This window comes from Clinocottus analis, unplaced genomic scaffold (assembly GCF_023055335.1).
Source record: "Clinocottus analis isolate CAN_PGR_092001 unplaced genomic scaffold, fCliAna1.0.p SCAF_10, whole genome shotgun sequence".
NCBI lineage: Eukaryota > Metazoa > Chordata > Actinopteri > Perciformes > Cottidae > Clinocottus > Clinocottus analis.
This window is the reverse complement of record NW_027175821.1, coordinates 5,982,870-5,997,153: the sequence shown is the minus strand read 5'-3', so window position 1 is coordinate 5,997,153 and position 14,284 is coordinate 5,982,870. Positions and strand designations below refer to the sequence as shown.

At 39.8% G+C, this 14,284-nt stretch overlaps 1 protein-coding gene across 14 annotated transcripts; it reads left to right on the top strand.

The window, feature by feature from the left end:
• The first annotated feature begins 451 nt into the window (after positions 1-451).
• rnf44 (ring finger protein 44) lies at positions 452-13,085 on the top strand. Of its 14 annotated transcripts, none has more exons than XR_011077897.1 (13): positions 2,037-2,434; positions 3,840-4,032; positions 4,806-5,028; positions 5,196-5,363; positions 5,812-5,985; positions 6,118-6,279; positions 7,751-7,866; positions 8,191-8,278; positions 8,743-8,864; positions 8,959-9,058; positions 9,172-9,324; positions 9,565-9,632; positions 9,890-13,085. XR_011077897.1 is itself a non-coding variant. In XM_068584366.1 (12 exons), the coding sequence occupies exons 3-12, from the start codon at positions 3,926-3,928 to the stop codon at positions 9,232-9,234; spliced, it is 1,323 nt and encodes a 440-aa protein (XP_068440467.1). In that variant the 5' UTR covers positions 452-721; positions 1,389-1,446; positions 3,840-3,925; the 3' UTR covers positions 9,235-13,085. The 14 variants fall into 14 exon arrangements, 5 of the variants coding, with proteins under 5 accessions (XP_068440467.1, XP_068440474.1, XP_068440483.1 ...); XR_011077898.1 differs by having other exon boundaries at positions 9,842-13,085; XR_011077896.1 differs by having other exon boundaries at positions 9,172-10,069; positions 10,310-10,409; positions 12,683-13,085.
• The last annotated feature ends 1,199 nt before the right edge of the window (positions 13,086-14,284 follow it).

Genomic DNA, 14,284 nt, shown 5'->3' with positions numbered 1-14,284 from the left:
TTGTGCGTTTTACCCCACTGCATTTATCTGGCAGCTGTAGTTGCTTTGTAGATTAAGATTTCCCAAATGAAACATATGCTCAGGATAATATGATCATAATATGATCATTATGAGTGAAACCTCCTGAGTAAACTTGGCTCTATACCTCCACCATCAACTTTCTTTATTATGTAATTTTCTTGAAATGAATATGTTCTGCTATTTTATTGTATTGTATATATTGAGGGTTTTTTTCATACTTAATATTTGTACGTCTCCTATGTAACTTTGCTTACTGCCCACACTTTTACGAAAATAAATGTATTCTGAATACTCCCACTTTCGAGACAAACTGGACCACCTCTGTTCTGTTCATTACGGTAAAAAAAAATGGCAGCCTTGCTCTGCGCTGCTGAAATACGCAGAAATGGGGGGTGTAACACGGAATCGCTGAAACTCAAAGCAACCGTGTGACTGGATTAACATTTTCCAAAACCAAAAAGTGGCGATTACGGATATAATCTCTCGTGTCACAAAACCATAAACCCGCACGACATACAGACAACAAAGCATTGATCACACGAGAGTCTGATATTGAACACCTTCTTTTTACGGCAGTGGTGAAATCCACGGAATGTTCCACACGGGAACAGCTGACCGTGGGATGCCGCACTTAGCCTAACGAGATGTGAACATTAAAAGGGAAACATCAGTGCTCAGATGTTTGCACATTAACAATCAGGTAACTGCATCGCTCCTCCCGTTATCGCTTTGCCTCGGTTGAATCTTTGAGCTCTGCAGTGCGTGTTTACGGGAGATGCTTAGACGGACTTTTAGGGCAGTCATCCTGCTGAACCTCCAGCCCCTCCTTGTTTTGCTGCTACCGAGTGCGATGTTGTAATGTTGACATTCAGACATTGTTGCATACCACTGTTGATACGGCTCTTTGTTAATTGTATACTTGTGGATGCATTCACGTGCTTTGCACTGGAGCAATCAAAACAGTCGAGGACATTACTTATGAACTCTTACTGGGCAAAATGGGCCTGTAGCCTAATACAGCTGGGCAATGCTCGACTGAAGCATTACATAAAGCATTTTGCAGCTCCATTCGCTAACAAACACTCATATGTCGTACAGTATAGCTGTGTGTTTCTCACTTGATCATGCAAGTGCAATATTACATAACCAGTAATGTACTAGACACTGTGGTCTCCAGTGAGGGTCCAAACAGATTGTGAGCCACAGTAAAGTTTTAGACTTGGCAAAGGCAGTGCTCGTGCAAAAGAGACGCTTAGTACAGCCTCTGTTTTTAGTGGGCTGAAGCTAATTATTAAAAAATGCAATTTTACTTTTGGTCAAAATTGCTAAATTGATTACTTCTGTTTTTTTTTGTTTTTTTTTTTAAGTGAGACAGGTTGCCACAAGAGAGATGCTTAAGTTGAGAAATCCCCAAAAACTTTTCAGGTCAGTAATGGTCAAATGGTTAAATATTGCGTACCTCATTTGAAAAGAGTTCAAGACAACTTTTATTTTAATTTTGACTGGCGCTGGTGGCATACGTATTAAATAACACACTGTAATGTAGTACACCCACTCAAATAAATACTACATCACAAGTCAAAGTATTTGCACCAGAATGCATTAAAAATTGAAAGAACTCATGACCGCGGTTAATGTTGCGAAATATTACTGCTAAATATGTGCCAGTAAATTGACCTGCTTAGTTTACACCACAGATATGTTTCAAAATCTTTCAAATTGCAGTATAAAGCCGTCTGTTATCAGTGGCAAAATGCAGTAAGACAAGTAAAATAAGGTCAGAGTAATTATTCGGTCTGACATCCACCAACTATTCGGGTGAAGGATGTTTATTCATTATTGTGTGGTTGGTGACCCTGCAACCTCGGGAGCTTTTTGTTTGGAAGCTACAGGAACGGCTTGTTTTGATACATTGAAGCGAAGACTGTCTGGACGTCTGCTGTCTGTATTTGCTGCGCTGTGATTGGTTGGTCCCAACAGGAGGCGTGGTTTAGTCATAACAATGCATTCAAGGAACACACACGCGCCAAGGAATGTTTACTGTCGTTCTGTAGCAAACGTTTTTTCCCCACATGTTTAACGGTGCCACCTGCTCAGGTAAACGCCGCCCTTCATGGAAGCGGGGCCGTTTCGCGGTTTCTGGAGAAAAACGGATTATCTATGCAGCAGCTGGGAGGCGTGTGTTAGCTGACAAGCGTTAGCAAGCTAATAGCAGCTACGGTCGACATTGTCAAATATCTGTCGTTGGGGAAAGAACAAAACCAACAGTCGGTTGATAGTCAGCTTACGGCAGTTTCTATCGGGGGATAGTGGTCGGCTCGGTGCGAGGATAACCCGACGGGACACGCCGTTTCGGAGGGCTGAAACATCTCCCACCTCTCCTTCTCGTCGAGCGAGCAAACTAGCAAAGAAAGTAAGCTGCTGTCTGTTGTTGGCCAACTCACATAGCCTCACGTCAAACCTGTCCACACAATGCTGGTCTCTGTCTGTGATGTAGCGTTAGCACGTTCATGTGCAGTGCTAATCAACACACGTCACAAACGTGTATTAGTAGTGTGGCTTAATTAGTTCTCAGTTGTCTGCAGCTGAATGAGTCTCGCGGAGTCGGGACAAAGCGTTAGCTTAGCTCGGCTAAAGTTAGCTGCTCTCCTTCAGTCAAGGGGACGTGAGATTATCCTGGACAGTAAGGGGCCGGCACAGTGATAATGTTCGTCTGTTTTCGCGGTTGTGTATGTGTGGCGAGCCTCTGCGTGTTGTTTGTAAGAAACAGTGTAACGGCGCAGGGGCCCTTCTGTGTTGCATGTTGGCTTCACGTCTTTTGTTGTTGCTTTGTCTCCCGAGCACATGGCTCTCCATGTTTTTGTTCGGGCTATAGCGACCCCTATTTATTCTGCCCCCGAATACACCGCTTTAAATACACTGCCACATTAAAGATTTACCAATAGCGCCACTATATTTCAGCCTTTTGGTGAAGCCCAGTGCATGTCAACCCTAAATTTGGAAATGTAACTATGAAATTTGTACAACTAAACTGAAGTGACGCTTGTGACTTTCTTTCTGTATTATACATTGCATTCATTTGGGTTCAAAAGGCCCAAATCTTGATCACTCTAATTAGACTTAATAATTTATGTTAAAAAAATAAAATAATAACGCAGCAATTGGAAGTGCTACTGGGACATTTGAGCAAGTGAATATTAATTTTAGTTTAAGAAAATTAAGTCTTTAAAACATCCAGTAGTCATAACAGAAGGACAATGTCAGGTTGAATGTGCCTACAATTATTTTATTTTTGGCCACTTATAATAAAAGAAATGTAGCTTGAAATAAACAATTCCCTGAAACAAACATGCATATTTCAGTAAAATGTGAAGTTATAAACAATTTTCTCAAATAATCTATACTTTTTATAGTCCCAATTTTACGGGATTTAAAGCACCGCTAATTTACTCTCTGATTGTTTGAGATTAAACCTAAACTGTAAAGTACAGCTGTCACCAGCATGGGGCCCAGATACCTTAAGTGTTCCACATAGGAATCAACATTTATATATTATATATTTTAACCCCTAATATATTTACACAGAATTGTATGAATCTGTTTCAGTGACATATCTCATTCCATTGGCATGAAAGTCTCTGCATTTCTTCTATAGTGTGTAAAAATGTGACTATAATTTGTATTGATAGCTGGTAAAAATTTGCTACAAGTATTTTTAGTTCATGACCAAGCTGTGTACTCAGCTGATATATAAAGGATATACATACGGTTTTGTAGGAAGCAGGTTCGTGATGCTGTCAATTGGTGTGTTTTTGCAGGGTTAAGACAATCAGAGGCAACATACGAGTGCCTCCACTGTACAGTTTCCGTTCCCAGAGTGTGACTCGTCTGCACGACGTCACCAATGCGACCATGGGAAATAGCAGTAAATAGGCTGCCACCAACAGCCCCCTTAAATCCAAGGAGGTTCCTTGGAGAGCCCTGCAACACCCCGGTGCAGCTCAGGAGAAGGTACAAACTTTTCCTTGTTTTCCTTTAAGAAACCTTTTATTTGTCTTGTTGTATCTCATATTAAAGTATATAAACTGGCATTGGGATACTTCCAACATCAACCAAATGGAAGTTTTGTGTGTGACCCATGTTGCCTTGACTACAGAGAAAAAAACCCCTCAAAATGCACTTTTATTTTTCCTAAGTGTAATTTAACATTTAAGAAAACAGCATTTTACATGCAACATGTTTAGCAGCCCATATCTAGCAATACTACACTCTGGCTCATTTAAACAGGGGTAATTTTCAACTTGAATCCATGTCAAAATATCTTAAATAAAAACTTGAAACTATGATTTGCTAGTTTCCTTAAACATTATTTCAGATTCCAAAGGATAGAAAACATTGCTACATTGGATTTATTAGAGTATGCTATTAATTAAATGGTAAATTATTGGCACTGCATTTTATAGCACAATTCTGGTCTTACTAATCACATAAAGTGTTTCACAACACAAGGCAACATTCACCCATTTGCACACCCATTGGTGTCAGAGGCTAAAATACAAGATGCCACAAGCCCATCAATAAACATTTGCACGCACATTTAGATGGAACAACCATAGGGAGCAATTTTGGGCTGAGGGGCTTGCCCATGGACACTTCTAGGAACAATGACGTTTGGATTAGTGCATTGTTATTCCAATAATATGATGCATGTCCAACATGTTTGATTTAGACATACAATGTATTGAACTGTATGTGGATTATTTCCCCCCCATGTGATTATACAGCCCACCAGTGAGACGCCAGTGGGGGAGAAGAGACAGGCCTGTACTGCACACCGCTCTGATCCAGGATGAGAACTTCCATCATCTGCTTTTCTCCCAACATCACCAACAGGTTTCTTTAGATGAGTCCAGACAGTACAACCGCACCAGCACACCACCACGCATGCTTCACCCTGCTGCTCACCTTCCCCAGCAGAGCCCCATCATGGTGGATCTACACGACCAGGTAACTAAACAAGAACAACCTAATGGCTAAAGTTGCTGATTTGTTGTTCATTTTCACTCTGAAACAGGCAGAGTGTTGTGTAATAGTATTCAATGAGTGTCAGATACGCTTTTGTTTTAGGCAGATTGTGAGTCATCTCTCCCTCCCATTTCTTTTTCATTTTTAAGATGCACCAGGGATCCGTTCCAATATCATACACTGTTACAACGGTGACGACCCATGGATTTCCTATCCACACCGGGCAGCCCCTTCCCGGGTGCAACACTCAGCAGCTCCCAGCATGCTCGGTAATGTTCAGCGGACAGCTCTCTCTGCTCTGCTGCCTTCCTCCTCCTGTGAGTTTGAAAAGGAAGAGCCCAAATGTCAGTGGCATCCATGTAGCACACCATACCAGCCATGCAATCTGTCACTGTTCATGACTAACAAATATCTGCTGCTGTTACTGTGCAGGGTGTGTGGTTTAGTTGTGATGTTAGTGCAAGTATTATACACAGTAGTAAACTGTATGTGTGGAAACAAACAGAATAATAGTTAGTGTTAAGCCAGTACTGTCGGTGCTGTGTTCTTCTGTAATACATCGCTTCTGTGTACTACACACAACATGCTTTCATTATATTGGCCTCACTGCTCATGTAAGGAGCCCATTTAATTTAGTTAGGTGGAGACTGGTCCGCAGTGTAATTTAGATGATAAGATTAATAAAACGGAGAGAAAAAAATATATGATGTATTTTTTTTTTAATTTCTGTCCGCGCTTGTGTTTTGTTTTTCTCTCTCTCTGCAGCTCATACAGGCATGTACCATGCAGCATATGCCAGTGTCTTATCAAGCCTTTCCACCCCTGATCTCCAGCGAACATTTTGTATTGCACCCAACCCCATCAGTACCCCCTCACCAGCCACCGCACCTTACTCCTTTGAGCCAATTTGTCCCTTTACAGCCTCAGCACCCACGCATGGTGAGTAATCCACAGTGTACACATGAAAACACAGCACAGTGGATGTTAAATGTGATTAGTAGTTTTGTGGTTTTGCATGCAGATGTTGGATCTAGCTGCAATAATTCTCTGTACATCTATTTCTCCTCTCAGCCTCTACAGAGGGTAGACAATGAAGTTGACCTAAGAGGGGACCAGCACCCATTAGGGACTTTCTCCTACCCTCCATCTCATCACCCACCAGCGCTGCCTCCTTCTCTGCCCCTACAGTATCTTCCTCAAGAGCCTCTGCATCAGGAGCTTCCCTTTGGCGTGGTAAGACGGCTCTCTCAGACATTTTCAAACCTTTGTTTTCTAAGGAAATTGGCAGTACACGTATGCCAAATATCTTGCAGGTCTTGAAAAGTCTTCAAGCGCATTGTACTTTAGTTCTCTAATGCCTTAGAAAGTATTACAATCTTTTATAATTTAATTTATGAAAGTCTTAGGGTTAGGTTTGTTTTCTCTTTTCTGCTTTATGCAGTCATTTCAGTAATAGAATGCTTTTGTGTCCAATCAGGGTGGTTGGGAGACGTATATAAACTAAAAGTGGGATTGTTTGGACAGTGAATTGTGCTTTCAGGAAGCCGTTGAATCCTTTTTTTTTGTAAAGTTTCAGTCTGCACCATCAGACCTGGAGCAAACACTGTTATTCAGCTTTTGACAAACAAAAGCAACAATGTTGACAGCGGTGTAGACTTGGGGCGGGGGGCAAGGGGGTCAGAAGGGTGGACCCTTTGCTTCTGTGACGACACCATGGTGGCATTAAAAACTGTAATTTCCTTTCAAATCCTCCAGATTTATTCATAATTTTAAAGAGGCTAATCTAGCCATCCATTTTATGGATCATTTTATTGTTCCACAATAAAAGGATCCAGGTCTGATTGTAAGAAAACAAACCATATCATGAGAGGTTATTGTTAGATTCTTCCCGGAAAGTACTGAAAGAAGACAAGTCACCTTTTTGGTTTTCCATCATATCGTCATACTTTGGCTGGGATAATTGAGAAACAGGCATTAAATTGTATTTTATGTGGCATTAAAAGGGCTTAAATTTACTGGCCACTTTGCGGCTCTACTGTAGCTGTCTGGGTCCATCTAACTTTCTCAAAAGCAGTAAGGTCAGGTGATAGTTGGAGGTAGATGAGAATTTCATACTTAAGACAGTGCATATAAGCAAGGGGGGGTGGGGGGGGGGTAATAGTGTATGAGTATAACTAAAGCTAAATGGATGTTCAAAGGTCTGACTATGAACTAATACCATGAATTGCTGTATTTCATTGCAGTCTTTGCTTTTATAGATGTCGTTAGTGCCGCTTTTCCTGCTCTCACGGGTCTAAATCTACATGTAAAAGTTGTATGAATCTAACTATTTTGGAACAATTAAGACATAGATGTTCTGATTCATGCTTCAAGCTAAATAACATTCCTTTAGATAAATATGAACAGACCTTTGACAGGGGAGAAAATACAAGCTGCTGATGCTCACAAAGCATAGCATCAAATATATAAGTTTTTCTTGCTCTAAAATTGACTTTAAGTACAACTTAGCACTGTGACAATAATAATATAAATATATAAAATCCCTTAAAAACTATTTAGAACGACTGATGTAATGTATTGTGTGTCTTAAAAGTCTGTCTTTCACAGTCTAACTTTCACTCCAGTAAACATTTACTTGGCTTTTCGTTACTTGCTGATTATTGAGATTGAATTAAGTCAAACTTTTCTCTGATTTACTCCTCAGCCATTTCCCCACATGCTGCCCCGGCGAGTGAGTGGACAGAGATACCGGTTGCAGCAACCTCTACCACCTCCTCCTCCCCCTCCATCTTACTACCCAGGCTTCCTTCCTTACTTCCTGTAAGTACCTGCAGTACAATTCACCCTGTTTGTGAAGTACAGCAGTTTAAATCATGTGGTTATTTACTTAGGTGTAATAAGACTTTTTTTTTTTTTACTAAGCTACTGGCCTCAGCAATCAGCTATTCTACTGTTCTGTGTCAACACTGTAACCGAGTTAAGCTAAATAATATACATTCTGACTTTTGCATCTCTACTTTTCAAGCAGGATAGAAGCGATCGACTCTAGTTCCCTCTCAGTACTGGTGTTTGCGGAGCTGTTTCACAGTGACGTTGCAGTGGTTGTGTTAATGCTCCATAAGTTATGTTTTTTTCTCTGTTCAGGTCAATGCTTCCTGTGCCTCCAACAGCAGTGGGCCCAGCCATCAGTCTAGACCTGGATGTGGATGATGTGGAGATGGAGAACTATGAGGTTAGCGCAGTATTCCTTTTCGGCAGCCATTGTCTTGGACAAAAATGCTCTTTAGTTGTAGTCATTATTATCCCTTACATCATAACGTTATAGTCTAGTTTCATTTGCTGATTAAGTCTTAGTCCTGTTTCAAATGTGCTTCTTCAGATTATATTGATTCATATTAATGCTAAACACTTCACTGACTGAATATTTCAGTCAACTAGTCTAGGCAAAACAATAATAATGTAATTTATTTTGACAATTCATTCATTTTTTGGCAAAACATTTTTTACTAGATGCTATCTCCAAAGTGTTGTTTTTTTCACACATCAGCAACCCCCTTATCGTTCTCTCTTCGCCTGCCTCCCCCCCATCTCTTCTCTCTTCTGTGTGTGTGCGTGTGTGTGTATGTGTGTGTGTGTGTGTGTGTGTGTGTGTGTGTGTGTGTGTCTGTGTGTCTGTGTGTCTGTGTCTGTGTGTAGGCATTACTCAATCTGGCGGAGAGGTTGGGTGAAGCCAAACCACGTGGACTCACTAAAGCTGATATAGAGCAACTTCCATCCTACAGATTCAACTCAGAGAATCATCTATCTGAACAAACGCTGTAAGCTTTTTCCTCACCTTTTAGATGAAAGAAACTGCTTCATCACTTACGGATGCATTTATTTCCTGTTAACTCAATCCTTTCTCCTCCTCAGGTGTGTTGTGTGCTTTAGTGACTTTGAGTGTAGGCAGCTTCTTCGGGTATTACCTTGTAACCATGAATTCCACGCAAAGTGTGTGGATAAATGGTTAAAGGTACGTTCATGTCCGCTTTGATAATTAAACCATTTCATAGTGTTCTCATATTTTTGGATGAATATTTGCTGCGCTTAATGTATTCATGCTGAATGTTTATGCTTTACTTCCAGACCAATCGCACTTGTCCTATCTGCCGAGCCGATGCCTCGGAAGTACACCGAGAGGTGGCGTGAGAACCGTCTCTGAGTGCTGAACTGGAAAGCTGCACATACCAGAGTCTCTCCCAAAACTGGGGACACCTGCCACCTAACCTGCGTCCACCAGTAAATATAGCTTGCCAACCCGCCACTCCTGCCCCTTCCAAAACAATGAGCAATCCAGGATTGTTTTCTGGAGCCTGTTGTACCTCTGCTGTGCTTCATTGTCCAAGTCTCATGAAACCCACTGCCTATCGCAGCCTATAGCCAGAGTTCTGGGATCGCCGGCCAGTTCTTTCTCTGCCCCCTTGTTGCAGATTCCAAAGATTTCTCCTACAATGCATTATTTGCTGCTTTTGTTTACAGGGTTTCATTTTTATTTAGTGGATTTGGTTGCGGAGTTCATGAAAAGTGGGAGTCCTGCATTGGAAGCGGTGAGTCGGAGGATGATAGGCTGGACACCTTGTGCAATTAGCAGAAAAATAATAGGAATACTTCAACATGGGTATCTGTGTTTGGAGGCGATGCCTGACCATCATAGATGCATGTTTGTGTAGATGTTGGGCAAAGTGACTTGTTAATAATGTATGTTCTGCAATAATGTATTGATCATTTTAACAGTTTTACCCCTTATTTGTTTTAGATTTGCAAATTATATTGTGAAAGTGTGACTTGCTGTGGTTGAACGCAGATTCTGTTAAGCCTGATGTTTATGGACTGCAAGTGATGGGACATGCAACTATGGGGTTTCTTCTACCCCAATTATCCTCTCCGGAACACAGACCTGTTTAAAAGCAGTCATGGATTAATGGACTGCATCTTTTTGAGGTCCTCTGGCATAACTGCACAAGTGCTACACCCACCCTCCACGGTCAGCATTGTTCCTCTGGCAAGCGTGTATGCGTGTGTACATATTGTGTGTGTGTATGTTTGTCCTGTTGACAGAGCCAATGCATTGTGTAACCACTGGATACAGGGCAGCATGCTAGGATTTGCATGAACTGTTGATTCAGACTAGCAATATTTTAATCAAGCATTGCCACCAAAATTGTTGTATTTTAAGAAAAAGAAGAGACAAATAAGCATACTAAAAAACTGCTTGCTTATTCAGAAAGCGCCATGAAGGAAGACTAGCATGTGGTTCCACCTAACTGCTTTTGAGGAGGGGATTCCTCGTCTGAAGGCTGTGCTGATGCCATAAAGCTCTGGAGGTCTGTGCAGAAAGCAATATGTGCAGTGAGTGGCGAGTTTTAAATGAACTTTCTTCCCCTTTTAGGAAGACTGGAATTTTTATTTAATTGTTTGTGAGCCAAATCCAATATACAGATATAGCCTACTGTTCAAGATTTCAGATCTGCCTTCGTATGACCTTGACAAGCACAAACCTATTACTAATCCTGAAAATACTTTGTCATTTCCAATTGTTTTAAAAGTATGCTGTTTAAAAAAAAAAAAAAAAAAAAGATTTATTTGTTTTATCTTCTAGAAAAAAATACATTGAAGGAAACAGTTGGAGCACTAACATGTTTGTGTAATGTATGTGTTCTAATTTCTTCTAAACTTGGTCAGGTCATTGTCTTAGGCCATGGTAATGGTGTTGTAAAAGAGCAACTTTATGTATAGCTTCAGTGTGAATGCTTTTAGAAAACGTCTGAAGACAGAAGAATGTTGAAAACCCTTGTAAAAGCCACTGGTGTCCCTCCATGATACTTCACAGTGATTAGGACAGGGTTCAAATGACACAGAGCTGGAGTGTTCAGTAGTGTAGGAACACTGTTAGACTTCTAGTTCCCTGTTTGTGTTCACGCAAAAAGAAAAAAAACAGGATACGGTTTTTGGGTGGGTGGGAAACAAGCAACAAATGGACTTTTTGCTTTGAATTCACTCTTGTCTCCTAACTGCCCCACTAAGCACTAACAGGCAGTCGTAACCTTTGCTTTTAGGTGTAAAGGGATCTTGCCTTTTCTTTACTTTTGTTTAAGTGAATGTGAGTCTTTGATGTGTCTGCCACCTTCAAGAGAAAAAAAAAGCCATTTAATGAGTTAAACCCACAGCTTTGAGAATTAACCTATGTGTACATATCTTTTCGCTGGCATATATTGTAAGTTAAAAAAAAAATCACTCAGGGCCTCTCGGTATATAAAAATAAAGGAGAACAGTCCATTCCAAATGGAAAGGTTGCCATGAAAAAGGTATATCTGATTTTAGTGTGGTTGTTTTCCTCAAACCACAAATAATTTAATGTAATCAATTATAATATTCCGTTTTGTTGGAAACAGTAGATATTACATCATTTAAAGACAGGCATGCAAGAAAATAAGATCAGTAAATATGTTATTAATATTCACTGAAAAGAGGCAATGTACACTGCAACTCATTACAAGTGTATACTTTTGTTCCTTTACTGAAACCATATGTTCGACATAGCGGTTGTGACCCCTTTTCTAAATGTGCCGTGGTGCACACTATCCTACCTAATTCACTCCTAAATCTACTTCAGAGGTGTTTTGCATGACATTAAAAAAAAAATAAGTCAAACAAGTTTGTTATAGTGGAGGATATCTCAAATTCTGGTGGAGACCTATTTAATGGTGCACAATATGCATGCTTGTCAACTAGATCCCAACTGATTTTTAGCTCTATTTGGCTTTGGGTTCTGGAGGTTTGGATCTTAACGCTCAGCTGATAACTGCCATGCATTGTACTGCACACATTTGTAATAGAACTGAATGACTACAAGATTTTATTGCGCTAACTTCATTTTATAGAAGGAAAAAAAAAAGGTCTTGAATCCAGAATTCTTACATAAATTGTGTTACTGTTTTTGCCCTAACGACTGAAAATGACATGCTCTGAAACTACTGTAGTTAATCAAAAGCCATAGTGAAACGGTGCTAGATGTTCTGCTTTTAGGATGAAAACCCACTTGCGTGAATGCAATAGTTTGTCATGAATCCCATGTATTCTTAAAGCATGTTATACTAATACCCCTTAACAATGTCAGTGAAAATCAATATAGTTTAAGGGATTTTAAAAAAAAAAGAATAAAGTGTTGTCATACTTATTTCAGTGTAGTACTGTACCTGCCTATCAGGCTCTTGCTCTCAGTCTATCAATATCTTAAAATGTATTGTTCACATATAGATACTTTAATTGATGTTAACATTAGCACTCTTGTTTTGGAATTAATATTTTTAATTGACAATATCCAGCTACCCTAATAAATGAAAAGATAACCTCCCTTAAGGCCTATAGGTAATGAGGCAACGTTCAATGACAACTGAGAATAGAGTCTTGTAGTCTTTCTGTTAAGAGTTATTAAATAATCTCACAGCTTGTGTGGTGCAAAAATGTGTTCCAATAAGCAGCTAAAATTGATTTAGGATTTGTGATCGATTGCTCCGTAGATGCCATGTATTGTTTACCAATGACTTTTGCTGTGGTGGGATAGTGGTTTACTGTTCTTACTCTCCCTGGCCTCTAGGGGTCCTCGCCTGAACACCAGACTACCCACCCGAGCCAGGGGCATGTGTTCCGTGTTAGGCAGATGTTTTGCTTTGGTACTTGCACATTTACAGTTACCTCATTTTTTCCATGTTTGTATTGGGGAGGGGAGGGGGGAAAACAACTAATATATATTATATATAGGAAATGGTTCTTATTAATGTTATAATTTTTCATTCCATTGGAATCATATTGTTTGTAGCATTTAACATAACTAGTTAGTGTATTATATATACATCTGTATACTGTTTGAAATTTTTAAGATTTGTACTTTTTTTAAATGAAAGTTGCTAGTTATGCTTTACCAAGTAGTGCAATCATTTTTTCTTAATTGTGGCTGATTTGAAAGGGTTGTTCACTAATAAATGTATAATGTATACCAATATTACTATTGTCTTATTTTACTTAAGCTTAATAAAAGGAGAGGTTTGTTGTGCGTGTAAAACCATAAAACAATGTTGGCCTTACTTGTCAAAATTTTGAGATATTATTCTAACATATGCATATAAATACATATATTTTAGGACTACTCAAGCTTTGCCCCCTGACAAGTGTTTGTCAGGTTTGGAAACACCGGTTGCAGGAATTCCATTGTCCTCGGTGCTGTTGAGGTTAACTTGTAGGCGATGTTGGAGGACAACTGCTGTTGTGTTATAGAAAACGTTGTCATGTGCACTTTTCCTGCAAAGTATTTGCTTGCTACCTAAATTGGAAACTTCATCCAAACTGGTGTAAGATTTTTGTTTGTCGGTTTAACTTAAGTTCCTTAACTTGATTGGAGGCCTTCCTCTGCGTCATTCCAATGCCGCCCTGTTACCCAATAATATAGTAATTACCAAATCTAAAATATCCCACTCAACAAAGAGTTTTTCTCAACAAGGTGTCTTTTCACTCATTCATTAATAGCACGGCAAATAGCTGCTTATGTTATGCACCGTTACCACAAACAATATTCTCAATAAAACCACATTTTTAAAATTCTTTAATTTATAGTTGGAAAATTACATCTTTTCATGAGCCCATTTAGGTGTTACAGGCAAAACAGGCATCTATGAGTAACCACAGGCACACTATGGGCAGACTCGTACTTTACTAGATGAGCCACATGGAAAACTGTGGCTTCAGTTAAGTATTGAATTTATTTTTTCTTGTATTACTTCAATAGCTTGAGGCAGTCTGCTTCACATAGTAAACAACCTGCATTTGGTCATTTCATGACACGGAGGAGTCAAAAAACATTTTTAAAAAAAAGTAAGGTAAATTTGGGGATTTTAAATATCTAACTTATGTACAGGTCATGGCTCATTTAAAACAGGGTTCCCATATTTACTGTATGTCATAATCCACTAACCTGCTGCTAAAAGTAGTACATTTGCTCTTCACTCCACACAGATTAACAATCGTAGCAATGCCAACCACTCATGACCAGCACCGTGCTTGACAATCATCATGGAGGCAACGTGCAATTAAATTTGGACCGCATGGCTCAAACATCAAGTCTCTGACGTAAAAATAGCCGATGCATTCCCACCATCATAGAATCCCACGCTGCATCCTCGGAGTGTCAGTAGGTATTAAGACA